The sequence below is a fragment of the Ambystoma mexicanum genome, chromosome 5q, assembly GCF_040938575.1.
Source record: "Ambystoma mexicanum isolate Mex_15411 chromosome 5q, UKY_AmexF1_1, whole genome shotgun sequence".
NCBI lineage: Eukaryota > Metazoa > Chordata > Amphibia > Caudata > Ambystomatidae > Ambystoma > Ambystoma mexicanum.
The window spans coordinates 421654363-421680569 of NC_090933.1; the positions used below are offsets into that span (position 1 = coordinate 421654363).

At 43.8% G+C, this 26207-nt stretch overlaps 1 protein-coding gene across 1 annotated transcript in view; it reads left to right on the forward strand.

Annotated features, from left to right (window-relative positions):
- CABYR (calcium binding tyrosine phosphorylation regulated) overlaps positions 1 to 26207 on the forward strand; it is a 610964-nt gene that overhangs the window by 222559 nt on the left and 362198 nt on the right. Inside the window, exon 3 of the mRNA XM_069620914.1 lies at positions 11085 to 11138. Coding sequence (XP_069477015.1) covers positions 11085 to 11138 — 54 coding nt within the window. The remainder of the gene's footprint in view (positions 1 to 11084; positions 11139 to 26207) is intronic.

The window sequence follows — 26207 nt, forward strand, 5'->3', positions numbered from 1 at the left end:
TATGGGGCAGAAATGGGAATGGGGAAGGGCAATGGCGGAAGGGGGATTTACCGCCCCTCCAACCTTGGAATGGGGCGGTAAATCCCCTTTCCGCCAAGGCGGTGCCGGTATTTTACCGGCATGAGCCATGGCGCTAATAGCGCCATGGCTCACCGCCTTCCGTGTAATGAGGCCCAAAGACTGATATGCAAATGGATATTTCCCATCTGTGAAAGGCACAGTGAGAAAAAGCAGTGGCTGCGAACTCTCAAGTGGTTCATAACCACTGAACAGGTTATCAAGCCTTGTTCTATCGAGAGAGGGGCGCCCGCTACCTTTGCAAACCAAATTTCAAGGAACCTGGGATTGGTAACCCTAGGTCTCCTGGGGGCAACCATACGTGGTGTCCCTCTCACTGTGCTTAGAGAGGCATCAGCTTCACCTCACTGATGATCCCCAACAAGGGTGAAACATGTGTATGGGGTTGCTGGTGGTACTCTCGTTCAGGTTGGAATTGCCATTGCATTTCGGTGCTGGACTGCCCCTGGGCAGGACAAAGACTGATATGCAAATGGGTATTTCCCATCTGTGAAAGGCAAAGTGAGAAAAAGCAGTGGCTGCGAACTCTCAAGTGGTTAATAACCACTGAACAGGTTATCAAGCCTTGTTCTATCGAGAGAGGGGCGCCCGCTACCTTTGCAAACTATATATATATATATATATATATATATATATGTGTGTGTGGCAGTACCGGACTTCTACTGTAATTCAATGCCTGTGATGGGCTTTGTAGTTCAAATTGCCCCTTGGTGAGGCTCTGTGTCTTTGAAGAGGCTTAATCACCTCATATTGTGCCAGCAACAGAGATTCTCTGTGTTGATGGGCCGCGCTCCGTATGGCAGCTGCTCTCGACATGCAGCGACTTCTGCATAGCTTGCGGTTTTATGCTAAATGGGGTGAAACTATAAACTCCTGTTCTCAATGCTATTATTCTGTAGCGTGGCAGTGCTCACCGCCAGGCACGGCTTCCTTTCTACTCTGCGTCGCAGTGAAAATGCGACGCGGAGGAATACGCACTAGGCTCAGGCCACACCTCCACAAAGGTGGGGGCCGGAGTGCTCTGGCGCCTCTTCTCCCTCCTGAGGGTTCGGCAAAGCTCTGCGGGCGATTTGAAAACCCCTGAGGTGCCGGTCATACGGCATGGGGCTGATATGCCGCGGGAGCACGTGTGAAATACTTATGAATAGTCCTGAATGCACAAATGCTCTTGTGGCACGCGGCCTGAGTAAATCCCGAATCGCAAGTATTCAGTCTGACAAGGCTTCCTGCCACACCCTTCACACACGATATTAAGTACTTAAAATCCTTCAGTCATAAACTGCTCTATGCTGCGTGTGCTTGTTATGTCCCTACATAACATTCCCCTTAAATATTACACTTAAATATACTGAACGACTCCACCTATTATAAGTACATAGGGAGGTGAGAAAAAGGTACTCACCTGCTTGAAGAACAGTAAAAGAAGAGGAGGAGCTCAGGGACAGGATGTGGTCATAGCTGAAAATGGATGGATATGGACTACAGAGACTATGGAGATTGTAGTTTCAGGAAGAAAAAAGTCACTCTGGACATTTTATAGTGTTTTGTTATTGGTTTGTTGAAACTGCTGATGAGTAGTAATAAAAGAAGTTGAAGCATAATGCTCGCCTCCAGTCTTGTTATAGAATTCATCAATTTCTCTCATTCTAACATGCATTCAAACATCCATTCATTTCTCCATTCACTCGTGCACATATACAACAGACACACTGATTCAATCGTGCACACTTACAAGCACTCCCATGCTTGCATACATACATACATTAATTATCAAAAAAACATTCTCCTTGTCTGCTGACTAGATCCCAATACTGTCTTCCACTGAGGCACTCTGGCTACCGCACAACATTACCAGAATCAGGAAGCAGAGAGAGCTTTGTGGTTCCTGAGGGCTTGTGCGGGGGAGCTAGAGCACCTCTGTCATGCTTCCCATGAAGGCTTACATGTGCTGGGAGGTACGGAAACACATGTTAGGCACATTTAGATTTGCAGTTATCTAGCATGCACCCCCACTGGGCTGTGAAAGCCCATTGGGCATGCACGCCTGGAAACTAAACTGTCAATGGGAAACCATGTCCCCATTTTGATCCCAGAAACCTCTGGGTATTAAGCGCTTTATAAGTAATCATATCGTATCATTAATTTCCTGAAATGACTGATGTTATTTTAAAAACATTGAAGTGAAGTCTAAACATTTGATTTTCAGCCTCTATGAAGTGTCAGTACTTCGTAGTGATTCAATTACAGCTGCTAAGGTTTCCTGCCTGGTGTACAATATGACACTACACAATATGCTCTTGACGTTGAACTGGTGCAGTCTCTAATGTCACCTCAGTATACCTCAAGCTTCAAAGTGGTTTCCTGACTTGCATACAGAATAGCAAATCCAATGAAATTACCTATTTTTGAATGGTGAAATATATGCTGTTTTCTCAGTGTGTCCTGCGCAGCAATGGGTATCATTCATTTGAGCTTGGACACCCAAGAGTTCCGTTTTAAGTGTCCTCTGCCCTCCACCATTAGCAAACCTGAACAGTAGTGTCCAATAGTTGCTGCTAAGAGGTGGTACTGGAGGTTGTCTTCTGGATTTGTTGATGTATTTGCATTGCTGCCTTGGGCTCAAATGTGGCCATAATGTTTAATAAAACCTATATATATGTTCAGACCTCTTTTAGTTTGAGCAGATACTTTACTTATATACAGGGAGAAACAATTTTGATCACAAAATAACATACAATAGATAAGAATCTGATTTGATGGGAAGTAGTGAGCGTCTTACAATGGGGTGAGTTTGAGTGACATTTTGACTAGGTTGTGGAGGGGAACAGTCACAATGACATAGATTAAGGATAACCCAATATTAGAAATTTTTAAGTGCAGGTGGGCGAAACGGCCAGCTGTGTTCGGGATGTGACCATGGATGAACTGCTAGAGTGGAGGCAGAGAAAGTGAGGGACAGAGGCAGGTTAGAGGCGTGGGAAAAATGTTACATAGAATGCAGATAAGAGGTAGGTTAAATTGGGTTTTAAACAAATCCATGTAGACTGTTCCTTGGATGCCCGGGGAAGATAATAAAGCAAGAAGAAAGAGTGGAAGTGTAATGAAGCATAGGGGAGGGTGAGCTGCCACAAGGGAAGTCTATGAGGCAGAGCAGAGATTACGAGAACGCTTGTAGAGTTGGATAGAGGAGGATGGATACAATGGTGCCATACCATTGATTGATTTGTGAACCAGGAGAAGAATCTGGCCATTGTTTGCATCATCAGCCATCCAGCCTGGTGATGGTATGAGGAAGAAGGTGTGAAGTAAGGGAGTTCAAAGAGAGTCCCGGTAGCAAAGTTAATGATCTTGTTTAGTGGACAGAAAGCATGGTTGAGGAGACCAAAGAGGATAGTGGCACAGTAGTCCAGTTTACAGAAGACAAGAGTGATTAAGAGATGCTTGGCGGTATTGAAGGAGGTGCCTGAGTTTCTTAATATTCAGGAGGTTGAGGCAAACTGCCGTTGCAGTTTTAGAGATGAAAGTAGAGAAGGTGTGAGAAGAGTCGCAGATGATGCCATGGTTTGTAGCTGATGAATAGTAGGGGAGTGTGTCAGGTGAGTTCTGGATAGTGTGACGATTCACAAAGTGTTGTCACTTATCGCCAAGGGGAAGCCCTTTCCCATGAGGCTATGGAGGTGCAGCCACTACCCAACAGTCCCCCAAGGGGTGGTTTAACGCGGGAGTGCTTCATGGGGAGGGACTCCACTTCTGGAGACAAGAACCTGGAGTACAACCTACTGAATGTTGTCACTCCCCGAAATTCCCTACCCCCCCCCCCAATGTTCACAGCTGCTACATTGAAGGCACACCTATGTACTACTGTGACCTAGAACATAACACCAAACGTGCTAGGACAGGGAAGAACACAGACACTTCCTGTAACTAGAGCCCTGATGCCTGAGGGTTTGGTGCGCTCCGATAAATGTTAAAATTAATTAAATAAATAAATAAATATGATAATTGACTGTATGTATACTGGTATGAAGTGGAGTGCTAAGTGAAGCAGTCAGGCAGAAACTCAGTGCTGGTTTGCTGGAGAGTGAGACGGTGAGTGCGCCTGGATTGAAGGGGCTCCGCCTCTAAAACTGCTAAAATTTGCGAGTCCCGCAAAGTGGGCCGCGAAGTAGGATGCTAAGTGAAGCAGTCAGGCAGTCAGCAAGTCAGCGAGTGGTGGGTGACGTAATTTTGGAGTCCATACTGACTCCTTCCGAGCTCGCTTGGATTTGACTTTGTTTTTGCTACTCAACTATCTTGGAGGTCAGAGTGAAGTTGTTACTGGTGTTCCCTTGGTCTCCAATAAGCATAGAGCACACCCCCCTGACTTAAGGGTTGTGTTTGCTGGTTTTTGCCTGTTCTGCCCAATATGTCTTCGGACACACTCTGAGACAGAAGGGTGTGAGGCTAAGTGTGAAGATAAATAGTTGGGCTTTAAAGTTTGAGTGGAGACTGCGGGGTATAATCCCTTTTGATTCACTTCTACTACCCTAGTCTTGGAACTGAGCAGTAACTCTTTTATTGGACAATTTTTTCTTTATAAATTGCATCTTTGGAATTCTGAACTGAGAATTCCTCAATTTAAATACTCCTGATATCTTGAGAGGGAAAAACAAAAGGTATAATCTCTGAAGTGCAGATTCTACTCCTTTGGATGAGGAGATGGAAAGGACCTTGCCCCTTTAGACTAATATATCTTCTTGCCTGGAGCTAGGGAAAATTACACCCTTTTTCCTACAGGTGCAAACGTGTACTGGTACGAGGTGGCCTGCGGAGACAGGAAGATCCAATCATCAACCAAGAGTTTAAGGACTCTTGTAAACCGCATGAGAGGACTGGATACAAAGTATAAAGAGCAACAAAGGACAATCAGAGAAGGCATGCCCGGCTACGGAATCAAGCGCAGCCGTGCGAGGGTGCAGGTGCAGGCAATCTGCAGTGCGGGAGAATCGAATCCTGCGGGCAGTCCAGCAGGAGAAGGACATGAACAACGCCGGTGAGCAGCTGTGGGAATTCTCTGTTAGGTCTGTCGGTGCAGACCCAAGCTCATGACCGAGGAAAGGAAGAAAGCGGAGCTGCGCAGGGAGACGCCACATTGCGGATCCCGACACAGAGAAAAGCCAGATGAGCTGACAAAGCCAATCCCAGACTCAGGAAGCCCCTGTGACGTACCTATAGCTCTAAGGAAGAAAGGAAAGCTATGGGAGACCCATATGGGACGCAGGGGCAGGCAGGAGAGATGCCCAGTTTTCAGTTGGCACCTGTGTGTCTGAAGCAGTTATTGGGCCTAGCCAGTATCACTCATCCCTCCAGCACCATCTTCCTCATGCGAGTGGCAGACAGAAACCCACTGACCACCAGGGAAGGGTCAGGGACCATACCACGGATCAGAGAAAGGTCTCGGCCCCAAGAGTAAATTCTGAAGGCATCAGAGAAAATCTGCCTCATCACAGTGGGAAAGAGAAAATCACTGACCACCAGAGAAGGGTCTGGGACCCAAAAGCAGATACTGAAAGCATCAGAGGAAATCCTCCTCGTCACAGTCGGAAAGAAAAAAAACACTGACCACCAAAAAAGGCTCTGGGACCCCAACAAGACTTGGGACTTTGCTAACAATAGATCAGAGTGGTGAAGTGTCAATTGAAACTGAAAGCAGTGAGCAAGAACTTTACCAGCAATAACATGAGAATGAGAAGGGAGTCATTCTCCTGGTACCGAACCAGGGGTAGTATTAAAGATGCCAGGGGAAAGGAGTCATTCATCCTGGCCTTGTGAACTCTGCAAAGTCATAACCAGAGAAGGAAGGCATTCTCTGGTTCCGGAAAGGAGAGATACCAGGGGAATGGAGTAATTCCCCATGGCTTTACTGGAAGTTGTACAGATCCATACGAGGAGAAGGGAGTCATTCTCCTGAACTTGACATTGTATAAAGACTAGCTAAAACCCTCAAGCAAGGGAAAGAGAGTCATTCCCCATGGTATTTTGCTTGTGAGAGAACATTCTTTTTTAACACTATCAAAGAAGCAGGAGAAGGAAGCCACTCTCCTTAAAGAAGGAACTGTCTGTTAGTTTACCTTTTAGTTGTAGCGTGACAGATAGAAGTAGGTTGTGGCACAGGACAGTGGAAATTACTTTGACGGGCATTCTGACAGGATCCTTTAATATTCGTTTTGAGACATGGAAATGCCTCTTTGAAGTTAGGGATAGTGAGGATCTTTTCTTCTTACATAAAATAAAAGTCTATAACCAAAACCACTCCACCTTTGTGTCAGCTTCCTTCTTTGACACCCTTACAATAGGCAGAGGAAGAGAGGAGAGAAAGTATTTGGCAGGAAAGAGCACCTTTGTTTTGGTAGAGTTTCACAGCAAACAGAGCAAAGACCCCTAATGTATAATGGCGCAGAGGCATTTGAACATTTTGATAGCGAGATCAGAAGAGAGTTCAGAAATATAGAAGAAGATTTGGGTGCCGTCCGCAAAGAGTTGGTACGTGAACCCAAAAGGGGTGATTAGTGCCCCAATGCAGAGGTGTATAGTGTAAAGAGGAGAGGAACCAAGGCAGATTCTTGTGGTACACCAACAGTTAGAGAAGTGAGTTGAGAGGTGTTGTTGCTCCAGGAGACTGAAAATTTGGCAAGGTGCCAGTGAGGATTCAATCTAGGCAAGGGGTTGAATCATCAACCCCAAGAAGAGAGTATTAAGGATCAGAATGATCGACCGTGTCAAAGGCAGCGGACTGGTGAAGGAGAATTAGGATAGAGTATAGTTTGGAGTGCTAAGAAGAATCGATGAAGTTGGACACATTCATGAGAGCGGATTCTGTGTAGTGACAGGAGCAGAAACCTGCTTGTAGGGGGTCTCAAAAGTTGTGGATGTCTAAGAAAATGCTAAGACAGTTTAACATAACCCTTTCGAGCCAGCAAGTTCAGGTCAGCCCCTTGCTTTTTTAGGAGAGGGACGACCCAAGCAGTTTTGAAAATAGAGGGAAAGCAATCATAGTCGTAGGACAGCTTGAAGAGTTCAGTGAGGTGGAAGGACTCTAAAGGGGCAAAAGGCTTAACTAACTGAGAAGCAAGATGGTTTGTAGGAGATCAAGAGGGGTTAGGTTTCATCAGTAGAGATAGGACTTCATAATTTTTAGTGTGACTAAAGTGGGAGATAGAGGCAGAGGATGATGATAGAGTAGGCAGAGTGTAGAATGTAGAAAGAGGGAATGTGAGGAAGGTAAGGAGAACGTTTCTAATTTTGGAAATGTTTGTAGCAAAGGATATAGCTAGGTCATTAGCTGTGAGAGTGGAGTTGATAGTCATAGGTTTGGGAAGAGTGAAGAGTGAATTTAGGGTGCTCTGTAGCTGAGGAGGCTCTTTAGAGTGAGAGTCAATGAGGGTGAGGTAGAATTCAATTTTTGCTCTATCGAGTGGACTTGAGAAAGTTCTGGGCAGAGATGCAGAGTTGCAGGCCCTCATGCTATTAGGTATATCTCCATTTGTGCAGCAGCCTGCAAATGTCTGTGCGTAGAGAGTATACAAATGGGGTGACCCATGGTTGAGAATGCTGAGACTTAGGGATGAAAGTTAGCAGTAGGAAGTGAGAGGAGAATGAGTCATATAGTAGGGATTGGAAGCTGGAGAAGGCAATTAGTGGACAAGGCATGAGGTGTGAAGGAGGAGAGTGAAAACTGTATGTCAGAATGAGAAAAGGAGGAATGGCAGAAGGTTTAAATTTCCTTTTAGTAATAGGTGAGGCAAGTTGAGCTCCCATGTTCTTCCATGTGGTATTCGAGAGATCACCTCTCAAAACTATCAGTAATAGTTCCTGCAATTTGTGCCCATTTTTGGGTTTCAGATGGTGTTTTATGTAGGTTCATCATTTCAAACAGCTCCTGGCAGGCATACAACATTGTATGATCTGCAGTTGTATGGCCCTTGTATCTGTATGTTTGGTCCAGTAGGGTTCTTATGTCAGATCTGGTTTTGCTGTGTGTTGGCATGTGTTGTACCTCCTGACATTGCATGGGTATGTTCCAAGTCTTCTTTGTTCTTGATCTAGTGGAAAGGTACTCCTGGTCAGAGATAGGGCAATTAGGGGATCTTCTTTGGAAATGTCTCTCAGCTTATCGGTCCTGCTAAATATAGGTTACAGGTTCTTTAAATCCCATTCAGTTGTATTAGTGCTGGATGGTAGGTGAAAACCAAAGGTATACAGTCTATATTTCGGCTGTCTGTGTATTGTAGCAGGTTCTCTCTGCGTATCTGCAAACAGTTATCACAGGTTTTTACCCTACAAAAACCTAATATAGGACTATAATCTAAAGTGATTATTTTAATTCCAAAATTAATATCGATATAAGATCTTTAGTGTTTCCATACAAAGGACTGAACAATGTTATGATCTCATAATCTAACAGCAGTGCGCTTTGAATTATTAGTTTAACAAAGACAGACACCTTCCTATAAGATAAGGTTGGTACGCAACTTTAAGAGCTATCTGTCTTTCAGTCTTTCCTCATCCTGCCTGAACCTACTTATACCATAAGATGATTCCACACACAGTCAACAGTCATGGCGGAACTGTTTTCCTACAGGTGCACAGTAAAGGTTTATACTTTTCTATATATATCCTCCAACAGTGTTATCTGGGCCAACTAGATTTAGTCTAGAATCATGGACAAATGTATGTTTAAAGTGACACCAGCTATCTAGCTCATGACATTTATCTGAGCATTTGTTTGACTAATATGAAAAGTGGGTATTCTTCAGGAAAATAAGCATACTCTGCTTTTTCTTGTGCCTTGATTTTCATTTATTAACCTATGGTAAAATAAAATAGCTAATTGTTTTGCTTGCATTAGAATCGAAGTATTCATATTGAGCCCCTCACGCGGTTGGTGCGAATACAGCATGCACATAGGGGTATCCGTATAGCTGGACCACCCCGGATAATTTCACTTTATGTGGACGATACGATGTTATATATACAGGACCCAGAGCAGGATCGTGGCACTGTGATGGAGGAGGTTAACCAGTTCACATATTATTCAGTCTACAAAATCAATAGCACCAAGTCGGAATTGTTGCCACTAACGATGGGACGGTGATGCCTAATGGCCTTATGGGGTTCCGGTGTTTCTTGCTCTGGTTTAAACATCTAGGCATAATTGCATCCAGAGCGCACCAGTCGCTATATGCTGACAATCATGAGGGTTATTTGGGTGGTCTGGCCACCAAATTGCAACTATGGGCTAGGCTTCCCATGTCCATGTACGGGTGTTTGTCTATATTGAAAATGGTTGTGGTTCCAAAACTACTGTACTACTTCAGTAATGTCCCAAAATGGGTTAGACGCATGTTTTCAATAAGCTGAGGTCCTTGATGGTGGAAATTGTTTCAGGGTATGGGTGGCCCGGATCAGTTGGGAGAGACACGTGGAGCCCTATGAGCAGGGGAGACTGGCAGCGGCGTACTTTGAATTATATTACATGGTTGCACAAGTGCAGTTTGCTGGCCACTCATATTCCACTGGTTTGGGGACGGTGCATCGGTCGCTAGAAAAATATGGTGCAGCACCTACGGAACTCAAGACGGTCATTTTCATTGATCGTTAGGTGGACTCCTGCACCTTCAATCTGGTCTGCATAACTGTGAATGCATGGTCTAGGCTGTTTCAGAGGCCAGAAATGACAGTGCCATATTGCGGTGCGGTCCCCCTGTGGAACCTCCCCAGGCTACCCCCTACATCCAATACTGATGTGCAGGCATCTTGGGATGTAAATAAGCAGTTGGTCTTAAGGGAGTTGTACCCAGGAGAGGTTCGTCACATTGGAAGAGTTTGTTGCAAAGTTGGGAACTAGCCCCATAAAGATTCTACAGTATTACCGGATGAGAGCAGCAGTGCGGCAAAGGTGGTCGTCATTCTCGCAGGAACCTGACACTCACACCTGTATTGAAGCTATGGTGTCGGGCAGCAACACCAGGAGGCTGGTTTCAAGGCTTTACAAGTTGGTTCAGGCTAGTCAAGCCCCTAAGAATGGGGCACGAGCAAAACGGGAATGGGATTTGGACACAGAGATACAAGATGTCCAAAGGCATAAATATTGTCTCCTAACTAAGGATGTCTCGATGAATGTAAGATTCCAGCGAATACAATTTAAACTGCTAAACCAGCTGTACTACACCCCAGCTTGGCTTGCTAGGTTCTCCCCGGATTTGACCGATGAATGCGTGAAATGTGGGAGGGTGGACTCGTACCATATGTTCTGGGGTTGCCCGCTGGTCACACGATTTTGGCAGGATGTGGCGGAGATGTTACAGGAGATTGTTCATATATACATCCTGTTTTATCCCCTCCTAAATACCTCTTGGGTGATATTGAAAGGTTTCCGTTTCCATAACAGTGTGAAGGTTCTTTGATATTGCTTGTCTTGTTGCAAAAAAAATTATCTTGAAGTATTGGAAGTCTAAAACAGTTCCTACTTGTTCAGAATGGCTTAAGGAGCTAATATACGCCAATGCAGTAGAGGGAGGGGTATGTGGCAACGGTAGCGACGACATGTAGGCCGAAAGACATCTGGAGTCCACTCTGCAGTTATCTATCTTGCATGGAGTAAGGCGAGGAACCACACTGAGTGGTACCTGCAAGGACAGTGGCACTTGTGATATTGTTTGTCCTGTTGTTAAGAGTGGTGAGGGCAAATGTATATGTGGGTAATGTCGGAAATGCCCAGCTCTTTCCACCTGGATGCTGCCAGTGTTTGTGTTATGTGACATGCACCATGTCTGTTTTGTAAATAAAGTTGAATATTTTTTAAAGACTCAAAATATTCATGATTTTTTGATATGCTGTAACAGTCATTTGCCTCTACTTGATTTAAAATGATCATCCATGTTTATAATTTTGATGAATGTTTTTTCTTAATTTTATTAAAGCATGCGATTTTCTGAGATAATAAATACATGTAATTGAATTTTCAGGTAACCCTGCTCTTGATATAAAGGACCTTGTTAAAGAATTTCAACATGAAAGAGGTAAATGGAATAAAACTCAAGACTTTTACTGATTATATGAACATGTTTGACTTTGGATTTTAACCATCATTAATATGGCTTAGCTTAACAATGAAAAAGTATGAAAAACAATCATTTTGATAGAAAAGTTTTCTTTATGGTGGGATGTGGCAAACTTCCTACATAATCCACCACAAATAAGCCTTTTCTTCCCGAATTGACTTTCTTGTGCATACTTTGTATATACTTCCACCTATATTGCCTGACATTGCTCACTTCCTGTAAACAAATGATGGCATCAAATATGCACTAGATCGGTTGTGCTTGCTGCCACTCCCTGTAAACAAATTATGGCATTAAATATGCACTACATAGGCCTTGCTTGCTGCCACTCCCTGTATAACAAATAATGGTATCAAATATTCACTAGGTAGGTTTTACTTGCTGCCAGACCCTGTAAACAAATTATGGTATCGAATGTGCACTAAATAGGTTTTGCTTACTGTCACTTACAAAGGTGACTGGTCAGTCAGCACTGAGCTCAATAACCCAGTGAATAGCACAACACTAGAAAAATAGCACCACTGAAATTCATAATATGTAAATATATCTTAGACATATACGTTCTGGATTTCCTGAAAATATGAGTGGATTTGTTATTCAGCGAGCCGACTAGCCAAACCCTGGTTCCAGGTGTATTGGTTTAGCACGTCCAGACATGAGATAAATATGTAATGTACATTTGTATATTAATTATGAGAAATAGCACAATCCTTGTGTTTCATTTGTAACTGTCCCAAGTTACCCACCACCCATTTTCGTGGTCGCCCTTTCTCTCACCAATCCACAGACAACTGTGAATTCAATGGTCCCTTCTTATCATCTGATCTGCTTCCCTCCTATGTTGTCTCGGTGTAGTGTAATAAATGCATGATGACAACTACTTCAGTATTATATTAAGCTTTCGCAGTGCAGGGAAGTTCATGTTCATGGCAAGAATATATTAAATGTATCGCTTCAGTTTTTTAAAATGTTTTTTTATTGATTGTAATATGGTGTGAATAGTAAAAACAACATCAATCACGGCAATCACAATTAAAACATATACACATACATTAAACATGGAGAAAACATTTAATCAGTTTCATTAATTTCATCGATAATTTAAAAGATTCATAGAAGAAAAGATAAAAAAAGTTAAAAAATTAAAATAAAAGTTAGTACTGCCAATTCACGATAAAAAAAAGTTAATCCTATCAGAAGGAAACAACACCACTTGTTCTATTAAACATCAGTAACAACACATAAGAGAGGGACGATGAATTATTTGGAGAGCAATTGTCTCTTGCTTTGTCAACAATACATCAAAGAATAGGAAAGCAACGTATAACAGTATGAAAAAATTAACATGGTCACAATCAATAACAAATAAATTGAACAATTAAATATCTCTAACCATGCAGTTAAGTTCTAATTGCAGAGAATCCAGTCATGGCAGTACCGTGGAGGTGGTCCGGCCAGCCAGACAGCATCCCATAAAAATTGCACATCTCCCAAATGAAACGGATTGATGAACTTCTTGAGATAGATCGACCTTTTCCCTTACAGCACACTACACAAGATAAACTGATATTTAAGCATCTCGGGTTCAGTTTCCAGTTTACAGAATCGATATGAAGCAGGCACAGACATCAACAAATCATATTTTGCTAAAAGAACGCTGGTGGGGGGAGTAGGTTCAGTCTAAAACGCATAAAACATTGCATGGTCCTTTTATTAGGAAATATTGCAAGGTACACAGCTAATGCACCAGGTTTTTATGTTCCCCACGTAGATATTTTAATGATTTAATTCATATTGAATCATTGAAAGTGGAGCACAGTTTGGCAGTTTTAAGGACTTTCTCTGGATTTTAGCTTCCGAGATAGATAAAAAGTCAAGAATCCAAAATGGCAGTATTTCAATCGCACATAAAGGTATTGAGATTATCTTGCTTTGATTGAAGCGCATATTAGGGAGCAAGGAATATTTGCCAACTTTTCACATTTGGTGGGCCAGTGAGCACCACTTAAATCCGCATGCTGTGGCAGATTTTTTTAAAAAATATTTGGCACAAAATAGAATGTAGTCAGATTATTACATTGCATCTTAAATTCATCAAACACCAATGTACCACAGAATACTAAAGTTAAAACACAAGTCACTGAGCATAGCCTGGTGGAGCCCCATGTGAAAGGTATTCCCTGCGGTCTTAGCCATCGCTGAGGCATCTGAGGGCCCACAATGTGGAATTCTTCACCTCTTGCATCCAAATGACAGTATAGATGCAGGAGGTGAAGCCACACCCAAGGAGGAGCCCTCTATACAAGCATAATCTCAGTACTCCCAACTCAATTGGATCCACAAGAAGGCCCCAGGGATGCCTGCAGTCCTTTCATGATGGTGCCGGCTGTGGACTACAATAGAGCAGCATATTGAGGTGGCGCAGTGTAAATGCCAACGAGCAATCCACGAAAGCGGCAGAGGAGCAGCTGGCAAACAATCAACAATAGTTGATGCCCCCATTGTGTAGATCTATTGGCTTGAGGACGGGACCTTTTTGGGGTGTGATCCCACCCCCTACCTTGCTGGAAGCATCTGTCTGCAATTGGTCTGAACGGTTTGGTTGATGCCCGGTGATTGCTGATGTCCTTGCCTGGGTCTAGGGGCTCCAGGCTCTGCACAGATAGGGGATCATGGAGACGCTACGTAGCCCAATATCTTCAGCACATTTGGATAGAAAACTGAAGCAGTGGGTAGATTGGTGTTTGGGCTTTCCCAATAAGACTGGTTTCTGGTACCCTCCGCAGCAGCAGTAATAGGGGTACCTGGGCCTCAGCACCCTTAGTTATCAATGCATCATCTGGACAGCACAAAGCATTGGAAGAGGCATCTTGGATACTAAGTTGGCAAAAAAGCCTAAGGGGACCAACAATCTCACCCACTGGAATGCCCAAAATATTGCTAAGAAACTCAAATCTATCACTGTGACACAAGTTTATTTGGAGGACTCAGACACATAAACAGCCATTATTCGACATATTTCTGGGGTATTGATAGGCTCCTGCATGCTCTCTCACCGCTTCACCGTGTAGGCTTGGCTGAAAGACATGTTTAATGGATCCACAATGTTTCCCATGGAAACTAATGATCAAGTTCTTCAAGATTCAGTGTTCTGGAAAGTGTTCACTCAGATTATCACCAACTATTTTAAAGAAAGCACCACGCCAGGAACAGAACTAACTAGTACATGGGACAGAAGGGTATAATATAGGGATAATTCATTAAAAGCTCTGCGGCTTATGTGAAATCAGTAGAGGCCTTGGGATTGAGGTGGAGTCAGAGGTCCGCCTCTGAGAACACAAACATGAAAAAAGGGAATGCTTGAAAACCCTAAAGGAGTTACTAGTGACCAGAGCAAATATGGGAGCATATTTCATGGATAAAGCAGCACTATTACACCAGAGGTAAAATTGCTAATCGTATATTGGTCTATGAATTGTGCCTGACTGGAGCTAGGCACAAGATTCTTAGCGTGATCGATGAAGAAGGAATTTTGCAGTTTGCGGAAAAAGAGAAGACAGATGGTTATTCATTATTTGAACTCCCTGATGAGTGGGAATAGTTTGGATCAACAGTCTTTTGAGTCATACATTGTTTCGGCAGCTCTTCTGCAGCTAGAAAAGCAAGACAGACGGGACCTTTTGAACCCCATTTCAGAAGAAGAAGTCGATGAGGCAATTGCATTGTTGCAGATTAACAAAGCCCCATGCCATATGAGTTATCTGACCTTTTCTATAAAACCTTTAAGTCCTGCCTATTAGGCATGATGCCTACCCTTTGTAACTCTTTTCTGTCCATATCTATCCTTCACAGCATTGCTATTAAAGCTGGGGAAGTGTGCTACAAACTACATAGCCCTTACAAGTGTGACAGTCTATAAATAAGGGTGACGGTCTCATTGTACCAGCACCCTTTCCGGACAGACACACTCCAGCTCTGCCTTCCTGGGCCATTGAGCACGGCAGGTTTGACCTGCCGGGCGCAACGGCCTTGGTAGGCAGAGTTGTCACGGAAGCACCAGCACCATTAGCAACAGTGTCGGTGCTTCTGTGTCCCCATCCCCATGGAGTCCTATGGGAATGGGGAATGGGGACTTACACTTTCCGCCACCTGATATTCTGGGCTGCCGGGACTTGTACTGTCCCGGTGGCACTGGGATCTCAGGCGGCGTAAATGGTGTTACGAGTTGGGCGGCAACCAGCGCGTTACTGCCGAACTTGTAATGTGGCCCATCTGGTAGTCATGTCCCATTGAGTTTTTATCTTCCTATTCTAATGAGAGAATTTGAATCTGACTTCTCCATTAATTACTAAATCAAAGGGATTTACCAATTCTGAGAACACTGCAAGCCAGGCAACACCTACAAGAAAACAACATCCATTTTAACTGGTCAAGAAAATCCCAGATTATTTGTGGGTTAAATTGAAACTTTTCCCTAAAGATTGTTTTGTTTTGCCAAAATGTCCTTCCACTTTTTAAAGAATTTGCAAAAGGTTCTCCTGTCAAGCATTTTCAAAGTGCTGCTAGTGTAAAAGAAAAGGCTGGTGGAGGGTTCAGAGCTCAGCTGGCCCTCATTCATATTCACCCCCTTCATTTCTGCAGCATTCATCAGAAGTACTACTGAGGACAATGGTGTTATCAAAAACCCTTGGTTCTTAGATTAGGGCTCATTACGAGTTTGGCAGTGTGGGGAAATAGTGGAGGTAATTCCATTTACCTCAATTTTTTCCCACATGGCCAAAGTACAAGTTTACTGCTTTTACCTCTGGAGTTACCGCCAAAAATCAGTGGTATTACTATCAGGTAATATCGCCAGAGGTAATACCAGTGGAAACCCCCAATGGAATCCATACTCCATAAAATGGGGATTTACACCACCAAACCCCACTTGTAATCTGGCGGTAATACCTCCAGTTTATTTATTTATACCGCACTCTGAACCCTCAGGTAACTGGGCGCCGGAGACTTAGAAGAGGTTACAGCAGAGAAAAATACACACAGGCAGTGGTAACAACGCCTTACCAAGTGGCGGTATCAGTAATTCTGTTTCCCAGTTTTCCAGCGGATTAACCACCGGAATACTGGCAAACTCGTAATGAGTCTATGGGCTTATTACAAGTTTGCCTTTACCCAACTGTAAATTCAGGTGGTATACAGTCAAACTGCCCATACCGTTACCAGTGCCTGATATCCCGGTATTACCGGGATATTCTAGGTGCTTGCAACAGCTGTAAATCCCCATTCCATGGGGTCCCATAGGAAATTGAAAAGATACATACATTTACGTAAACTTTTTTTCCCAAAACCAATGTGCGTAACCTGTCAGTTGAAGGGAAATTGAGACCTTCATCTTCACTTTATGAAGTAGAACTATAAACCTTTAATTCTAAGAGTGATACAATGAGTTTTAAGGACTACTTAGACAGTGTACACCATGGTGTGAATTGTCTCTTGACTCTCCTATGTCAACCTCCTAAGCTACAGCCCCACGTTCCTTAAAAAGTTAAACAGGGGCATGGGGACCTGGCTGACCAGTGGAGGGGGTCTGTCTGAGCAATAGAGAAGCAGTTCCATAAGACTCAAGTCCTGGAGGAATCAGCCCCATTAAATTAATTAATTCCCATTCCATTCCCTCCCTGCACTTCCCTAGTTCTAGCCTTTTGGCAGCATCCACAACACTCTGAGCTCTCTGCTGAGGCTTCACATCATGGTGGCGAAGACTGATGCTTGGCTCTTCTCTGAGATGGCACCCTAAGCCAGAAGGTTTGCCCGGGATTGGATCGACCACTGGAGCTGCAAGGTGAACACTGTGAGTAGCAGGTTAGGGGCACAGCAGCTCAGGAGGCAGAGTCGCCTATGACCTCATAAACGCCATCACCTGGGGTGTCTGTGCTCTCACGTACTCTGATTCATTGTGTACTTGCTCTAGTGGCTCAATTGGATTCTGTGGGGGCCAGGAGGGAGAGACTGAGATGAGTAACTCCCCAGTTAGTTTGGCAATACCTACAGGTTGGAAGGACTTCTGAATTGGAATTATACTTGAACCTCTGTTATTTTAACACACATCTTGTTTCGAATTCCTGCCAAATAGTTTCTACATGTACAGAGTCTGTGATTATCTTCAAGCCCTACAAGTGGTACCTATGTCTTACATTCACAGACGCTTTGAACAAGGATCTGAACCTTGCTAAATTTATTCTTGCATACTTCCCTGTTTGCGCAGAGCGCAATTACAATATGGCAAAACCCTCATTCAAAATGAATGGCGTGGCCAATACATATACAAAGTCTCTCCTCCAGGCAGAGGAGGCGGTTGTCAGGGTGAAGAAACGTCTGCAGAAGCGGCTGAACCCTGGCAGACCCTCAAAGGCGTGACGCACTCAACCACACTAGAACTCTGTCTTTTGATTAGCAAACTACAACTAAATATTTTATAACCTCTTGGAGAAACTGAAGGATTGTGTCCATTGCCACATACATCATAGCTCACCCTTCAAAGAATTGCAAGAACCTTTCTTTCTACTGCTTACTAATTGGTTTTAACTTCAGTGTGTTTCCCTGTTGCGCTGGCAGCTTTCGCTTTTACAAGCACTGTTGATTGAAGCATGCCGCGTTACCCGCGCTTCCCTGTCTCAATGTGGACAAAAATAGTCGCCACGCAACCCACACTACAAAAGTCTGTTGACTCTTCCTCCAGTCACCACGCTTTTCTCACCATAGGAAGACCTGGTACATTAAATAAATCAATGCTGTTACACCGTGCGAGAGCGGAGCATAAACACAGCCTTACGATTGTCAGAACACCAACAGCATACAGGCGGAAAGCTTTCATGAGGAAATCCGACTCTAGTCGTTCCTAAGCAACGGAGCAAATTAGAGAATGAGTCCTTCCAATAATGACCGCTCATGACTAAACAAACTGATTATTTACAAAACATGACGCGCAAAGCAGAAAACCCACGCTAGCAAACAGATAACATTTCTTTTTAAAAGGAGCAAAAACTAGAAGTTTAAACAGTTCACTTCTCTAACAATCAAAAAATAGATTTTCACTCATGAAGTCTTCAAATTACATGAATTTCCAAAAAACATATGAAAAACTGGAAGTTCACTTAGCTCAGCGTGAGAAACCTGACAGTGTCTCACTTACTGGTCCCCGGGGATCTGTCATCCAGGTGGCCAGGACATGGCCATTGCTATTGGATCCAGTTCCTGGGCGTGGACCAGTGCTGGAGGATCACCTGGATGGGGGTCCTCATGGAGTGGTAGTGGGACACCGACGGGTGAGACGCAGTATCCCCTCTCTTACCACACCTTTTCCCCATTCTACCACATAGGATATTCAGAAACTCTACTCCCCCCTTTTCCGGCACAAACACTTTCTTACACCATGAAAGACAACGGACTAACACCTTAGCCGTTTACCTGATATGTCCAAACACAAGGGTCAGGCAGAGTCAGGCAATTAATAACAACCACACACACCTGACGACCCTATTCCTTCACCACAGGGATAAAAGGTGGAGCACGAGAGCACACTACGAGTAAGGCACACCGCACCACGAGATGGTTATACCAGGACAGCAGTTCAAGAGGCGGAGAAAGGCAGTGAGAACCAAAGGGGCGACAAGGTAAGGAGCGGCCTTGCCCTTTTCAACCGAGACCCGCAAAGCCTCTGTGAAAGGAATCATAAGACCGCAAACAATAGTCAACGTGTGCTGTAGCAGATGTCAATGGTACACTGAGCCCTTCTACACTGATAACCAGGACGGGGAGAGACACTGGCTACTGTGGTACCATCCTTGACTCCAGAGACAAGAAAAGCCAAGCGGTTCATCCCAGCCGGTGAGTCAGAGGGAGAACCGATAAGAAACCGAACTGTGTTGAGCGAAGGTTGCAAATGGCAAACTAAGGGGAATCAAAGAACTGTTAATACCACAGGTGAAAGATCAGCTGCAGAGGGGTCTGGTGCCACGTGGGTGCTCAATTGAAAGACTGTGGCTGATCCCCTTTTGTTGAAACTACGAATACCAGAAGGCCCAAGGAGAGCCGCAAGGAAAAGGTCAAAGTGGTTGTCATACAAGGGTCAAGTAAAACCTCTGGTGCAGTTGAAAGTCTTTGACCTGCAAATAATTTGAAAGCTAAGGGAAATAAATCCTGTTTCGTGATAAAGCAGAAGGAACTGTATAACTGGCAAACCTGAACCCGGCTGAGGGATGCCTGCAGAACGGTGTGAAGAATGATGCCCAATGAATATTGTTTTGGCACAAGTGAACCCAACAGAGGAAGGTCCACCGTGGATTGTTTAAAAAGACATTGAGAGCACTTCAGGATGGCTAGATAGATGTGTCGATGGCACCCCTGAGCCCATAAGCAGCAAAAAGCAGATCCACCACCATGCAAGAACTGTGTTGGGCATCAGAGACAAGGTGAAGCCTGCGAGAATACTTTGGGTGAAGTGCAGACCAGCTGAAAGGAACCGAGTGCGGCCCCACGCATTGTCAAAAAGGTACCCCCCAACCCCACAGACCCGGCGCCCACTCCCAGGCACCAGTAACAGGAAGGCGAAAGCAGAGGGAGATCATCCCAGCCTTGTGGACACTGAAGCAGGAGACCTGGCAAGAGGCATAGCGGAGGGCATTGGGGAAGGACCCCAGGGACTTTTGGGGAGCATAGGGCTGAACATCAAAGGAGAGACCAGAGGAGAACTCCTGTTATAGGAAGAAGTAGCAGCACCTTACGGAACAAGGCACCTGAAACAGTGCAGGTGCTTACAGCTTGATAGGCAGAATCAACTCTGCCCCAACCTGCACATAGGGAGAGCAGAGCGCAAGCATAAAGCTCTACGGCCTAGGACCCCTCCATAGGCTGGAGAAACAGCAAAGACTGGCACAACAAGACACAACACAGGGGCAAAGAAGGGGGAAGCCCTGCCAGCCCCTGGATAGACTAAGCGCACCAGAGGCGAATTGCTGGCCAATTGCAACCATCCTCGGACACAGTAGTACAGGATGATAAAAGGTGGGCAGGATACAGGAACAACTGGAAGAGGGAGGGTAACCACAAGATGTGGGCCCCTCGCGTCCCCGGCACACTCTAGGTACTGTCACAGTCAGTCAATATGTATAGTTCTCTAGATATAAATGTTAATCATCATCTAGACATACCGCTATGTCAAAAGCTTTGTAAATGATTCAATTATCAGTATTACCAAAGAGATTTATTCACATAAACTTTAGTGGACTTCTCTTATTAACATACATATAGTTTGCAAACAATAAAGTTGTGTGAAACTTTTAGAAGTCTCTGTAATTTCCTCACACGTGATAAGTCATCAAAATTCAAACATAAAAACTCTTCGGGAAAGCTCCCTTCTTCTGGAGTGGATGTTAAAGATTATCAAGAAAAATTTCTATCCAATGATTAATCTTCAATATTCTAAACTTCTGAGACGTTGTGTCTGGATATCTACATGAAAAGACATTATTCTTAGTTGTAATTTGTACTCAATTAATCAAAAACAAGACTTTCTTACTAATTACTATAAGCAGACTACCATAGTGCTTCCTACCTCACATCGGTGCCACAAGGTTGAAACCCTGGGTCTAAGTGGATGAGATTAACATCTATCAGTCTTTGTATGTCAATACTGGTAAATAAGTACCCTGCAAGACAAGGGTAGGTCTAATTAGTAAAGTATCAAAAAATCAAGACACGTATTCATAAAAGGAGAATCCAAGAGAATAACAGAGAGATGTACCTTGGATATGAAACTGCATGGAGTTTGGGATTATTTCGCTACATTCTTTCAGTTGCCTGTAGTTCAAAAATCTCTAGTCCAAGTCATGCCTTGGCAGGAGTGGCTGGAGTTTCAAATCAAGAGGGGGTAGTGTATTAGGTCCTCCCTTTGCATACCCCAATGGGGGTCCAAGATCCTAATTTGGAAATAATTAAGGCTGAAATTAAATCAGTGTCAGGGCTTTAGTTTGACCTCAAGAATAACATATTTAGGTATTAGGTGGGAAATAGAGAGTGGGCAACTCCCAACAATCTATAATATCCTTCAGATAGCTTACCTATTAATAATATCTGGTGTGCTGATAGTAAATATCATGCTTGTGTGCCTAATGAGAACTGGCTGCTATTTGCGGTGCATTAGGTAACGAGACTGGCTCGTGTATTCAGTTTAGCAGGAATTGACTTCCTGCAACATTCGCGTCATGTGCGTTCATTCTTCGTCCTGATGTTACTTTTGTGCTCATTGCACCTTTCTTTCATTTTCCTTCTTGTTTGTCCCACATAATAGATCCCACAGGGGCAACTCAATGTGTAAATGTCTGACTTGGTATCGCAGGTGGCATAATTTCTTAGTTTGATCTTCGCACCTGTCGTTGGATGTCTAATGTAGTTCCCTTTGGTGATATTATTACAGTTCCCGCTATTTAGGCATGCGAAAGTACCGTTTTGTTGGGTATGCAATGTTTGTTGTCGCTGTTCCTGGGTAAGTTCTGCTTTTACCAATTGGTCCCGGAAGTTCTTACCTCTCTTGTAGGCAATAAGGGGCGGTTCAGGGAAGAGTTTTTGTAATTGGGTGTCTATCTGTATAATTCTCCAATTCTTTCTTATCAAACGAGTGATATGATGACTTTGGCTTGAGTATTTGAGTGTATACAGAAAGGGTATCTCCTTGTGTTCTGGTGTTTTCTCCAATAGAACTTCTCTTGATTTTAAGGTGGATCTTTCTTTAGCTGCTGTAATAATGTTCTCTGGATAACCTCTCGAGGTATTTGTGAGTCATCTTATCCATTTCCACTGTGAGTGTGGATTCCACAGAGGTAATCCTTTTGGCCCGGACGAACTGACTGTAGGGTAAGTTGTTTTTTAGATGTCTTGGGTGGTGACTTAAGTAATGTAGGCTGTTGTTCACTTTGGTAGGTTTAGTGAAGAGGTTTGTGATGATTTCACCATCCTTCAATTCTAATTCCACATCTAGGTAATGGATTTTTGGGTTCCCTATTTCCATGGTAAATTTGATTCTGTCGTTCACTGTGTTGATATATGTTAAGAACTCATTAAGTAACTCTCTGTTTCCTCTCAAAATGACAAACACGTCATCAATATATCTCATCCAGCATACCAATTTTGGTCCCCGGTCTGGGTGGGAGGTTATGTTCTCTGTTTCCAAATGATGCATAAACAAGTTGGCGTAAACTGGCGCCATGGCTGACCCCATTGAGGTACCAGATGCTTGTAAATTGAATTGTTGGTTAAACCAGAAAAAGTTGTTTTGTAAGATGATGGTTACTAGTTCGAGTATAAAGGTTTTTTCTGCTTTACAGTCTTTTTCTTGTAGAAGTGCCCATTCCAATGCTTCTAAACCTTTATCATGGGGAATGGATGTATAAAGACTGTGTACATCCAATGTAACTAATAAATCGTTTTGTTGTAGGTCTTGTAGGTTATGTATGTTGTTCAAGAAATTAGTTGTGTCTCTCAAATAAGTGGTGGTTTTCTGTACAATGGGTTGTAATATCCGATCAACATAAATTGCCAGAGGATGAAATAGGCTGTCCGTTCCTGCTACAATAGGTCTTAAAGGTGGTTGACGTAGATGTTTATGAATTTTTGGCAATCCGTAAAATACTGGTATTATCGGATCAGATTTGTATAGAAAACGTCTTGTTTTCTCAGTTATCAAACCATTGTCCGTTGCTTTTTCCAAGATTTCCTCAATCATAGATGCAATTCTGGCTGTAGGATTCTCATCAATGGGGATATAGGTGTCTCTGTCTGTCAGTAATGCCAAACACTGGGAGTTGTAGAAAGTGGTGTCCATAATTACTATGGCTCCACCTTTATCTGCGGGTTTCAGTGTTATGGTGTTGTCATCAGCTAAATCTTTAATTATTTTGCTCTGGTGTTTGCGGATGTTATATTTTCTCACTTTGTTGTAATCCAGTTTTTTGAGTTGGTTTAGCATCTGGGTCTCAAAGATTTTCAGAGTGGTGTTCTGTATTGGGGGATCAAAAGTACTTTTAGGTTTCATTTCCAAAAATTCTGTCCGTGGAGGGTTGTCAGATGGTGGTTGTGTGTCAAAGAAGACTTTAAGTCTCATTTTTCTCATGAGTCTAAACAAGTTTATGCGTTCTTCCAGATGTGTGGTATTTTGTGTTGGAGTAAATGATAGGCCCAAATTCAATACTTCTAGTTGGTTGTTGGATAATGGTTTGGATGATAAGTTCACTACTAGGTGTAGTTGGTTTTTTTCTTGGACCTTAGTTTTCTTGCGTCCTCGTCGCGCAGTCTTTCGACTAAAAAGTCATGCGCGACGACATCACGCATGAGCAGGATCCTTACCACCTAATACCTAAATATGTTATTCTTGAGGTCAAACTAAAGCCCTGACACTGATTTAATTTCAGCCTTAATTCTTTCTTTCCAAATTAGGATCTTGGACCCCCATTGGGGTATGCAAAGGGAGGACCTAATACACTACCCTTGTCTTGCAGGGTACTTATTTACCAGTATTGACATACGAAGACTGATAGATGTTAATCTCATCCACTTAGACCCAGGGTTTCAACCTCGTGGCACCGATGTGAGGTAGGAAGCAGTATGGTTTTTGATTAATTGAGTAAAAATTACAACTAAGAATAATGTCTTTTCTTGTAGATATCCAGACATAACGTCTCGAAGTTTAGAATATTGAAGATTAATCATTGGATAGAAATTTTTCTTGATAATCTTTAACATCCACTCCAGAAGAAGGGAGCTTTCCCGAAACGTGTAGAGTTTTTATGTTTGAATTGTGATGACTTATCACGTGTGAGGAAATTACAGAGACTTCTAAAAGTTTCACACAACTTTATTGTTTGCATACTATATGTATGTTAATAAGAGAATTCCACTAAAGTTTATGTGAATAAATCTCTTTGGTAATATCGATAATTTAATCATTTACAAAGCTTTTGACATAGCGGTATGTCTAGATGATGATTAATATTTATATCTAGAGAACTATACATATTGACTGTCTGTGACAGTACCTAGAGTGTGCCGGGGACGCGAGGGGCCCACATCTTGTGGTTACCCTCCCTCTTCCAGTTTTTCCAAACCCACAACCTCGTGTCAAGGTTGTGTTACACTCCTCAGCACCTCACTACCAATCTTAAAACCAACAAATAGGTTTCTCCAGGACAACAATAGGAGTGCATATGTGTTCATTGTTTCTTGCAGGATACAGGATTAGCCAGGGCCAGAATTTAGAGGGAGAGGCATCCCAAACAGAGCAGGAAAGAAAAGAAGCTAAATCAAGAAAAAGCCACTGCAGAAAAAAAGGGACACACAGGTTAGACAAGCCCTAAAGGATTAGGACACAGGACACAAGGAGGGGATGAGAAGGGGGACCCCCCGGAGTGACAGAAGAGGAAGAGCACAGGATTGGGACCACATCAGGGAGGTACATCGCAGCACCGGAAGGACAGCCATGACAATGAAGGCCAAAGGCAGGACAACTAAGGTGGGGTGACACAGGGAGTTGCTCCAGGAACTCTCCCGATGAGGTGGCTGGGCCAGGATACCAAAGAAGCACCCAAGGATACCCAGGAAGGAGCAACGGGCCCTGCACCCCAGAGGACACAGATTCAACGACTCCTATGTCACGACAAGACTTCCACGTGGAAATGCTTTCCCTGCAGGTCACCCTAGCAAGGACGTTCCAGGAACAATTTCAGTTGATGAGGTCAGACTTCAACTCTGCCCTGGTGGAAATAAGACAGGACTTGGGTCAACTTGGTGAAAGAGCTGACCTTCTGGAAAAGGGGTTGCAGGAAGTAGACAGAGAAACTATGGCAAACAGTGAGGCCATAGAAAGACTGGATGTGGCAATGCAAAACCTTGAGCTCCAAATGGAAGATATGGAGAATAGATCCCGGAGGGTCAAGATTAGATTGAAGCTACTAACGGAAACGGTATCAGATAGGGACCTAAAGGGAGTTATGTAGGAAATCTTTGCGGAACTCCTGGAGGAAACAAACCCAGGGGCCGTCGAACTGGACATGGTCCACAGAGTGGGATGTTTAAACAAGAATCCTAGCACAAGACCAAGAGACATCCTGGCAGCATTCACAAGGTATGCCCAAAAAGAAGCAGTTCTGAAGGCAGCAAGACAACAAGAAACAGTGAAATACAAGGGCCAACAAATTGCGCTGTACCAGGAGTTAGCTAACAGCACACTAATTAAGCAGTGCCAAATGGGCCCGATTCTTAAAGTGCTTAAGGAACGAGGGATTAAGTACGTGTGGACTTTCCCCTTTGGACTTCTATTTGCCTGGGCAGGAACACAAAAGCACATTGTATCGCCACAAGAGGAGCCAAACATACTACACCTGGATTTGGGCCTGGATCAACAGGACGACAGATCCCCTGTAACAGAGAACAGATAAAGACCCAGACCATGGGAATGGACCACAGTGGGGGACAGACGAAAAAGGAGAATGGCACTGCGGGGGCCGCCATGTAACGAAAGAGGCGAGAAAATAAACTGTGGCGATGGGAAGGAGGCCAGTGGGGAAAACCATAAGTAGTTAGAACAAAAAGGGGTGGTGGATTCAAAGGGGGGTAGAGAGGGTACACATCATGGAGTTAAACAAGGTGAAGAGGCCTGTCGGGGAAGGTGAGGGTAAAAGGAGGAGCGGATGTCTCTCAAGAGGGAGGGGGCAGGGCAGGCAGAATGGTTGAGAGGGAGGGGGGAAGGAAGGGCAGCAGGGGGGAACACGGGACAGGGAAGTGCAGTCGGAGGATAGGCGCGGGTTGAGGGGGAGGAACAGCGAGGGCCATAATGAGGATCAGGAAGGAGGAAGGGTACAAACAGAAGGAGGAGCCGGGAACAAGGGGGAAATACTAAAGCACTAATAGGCACCGTTCGCAAAGCGGCAGTTCATTCAAGTGGCTAACGCATAACGTCAGGGGACTTAACACTCCCATGAA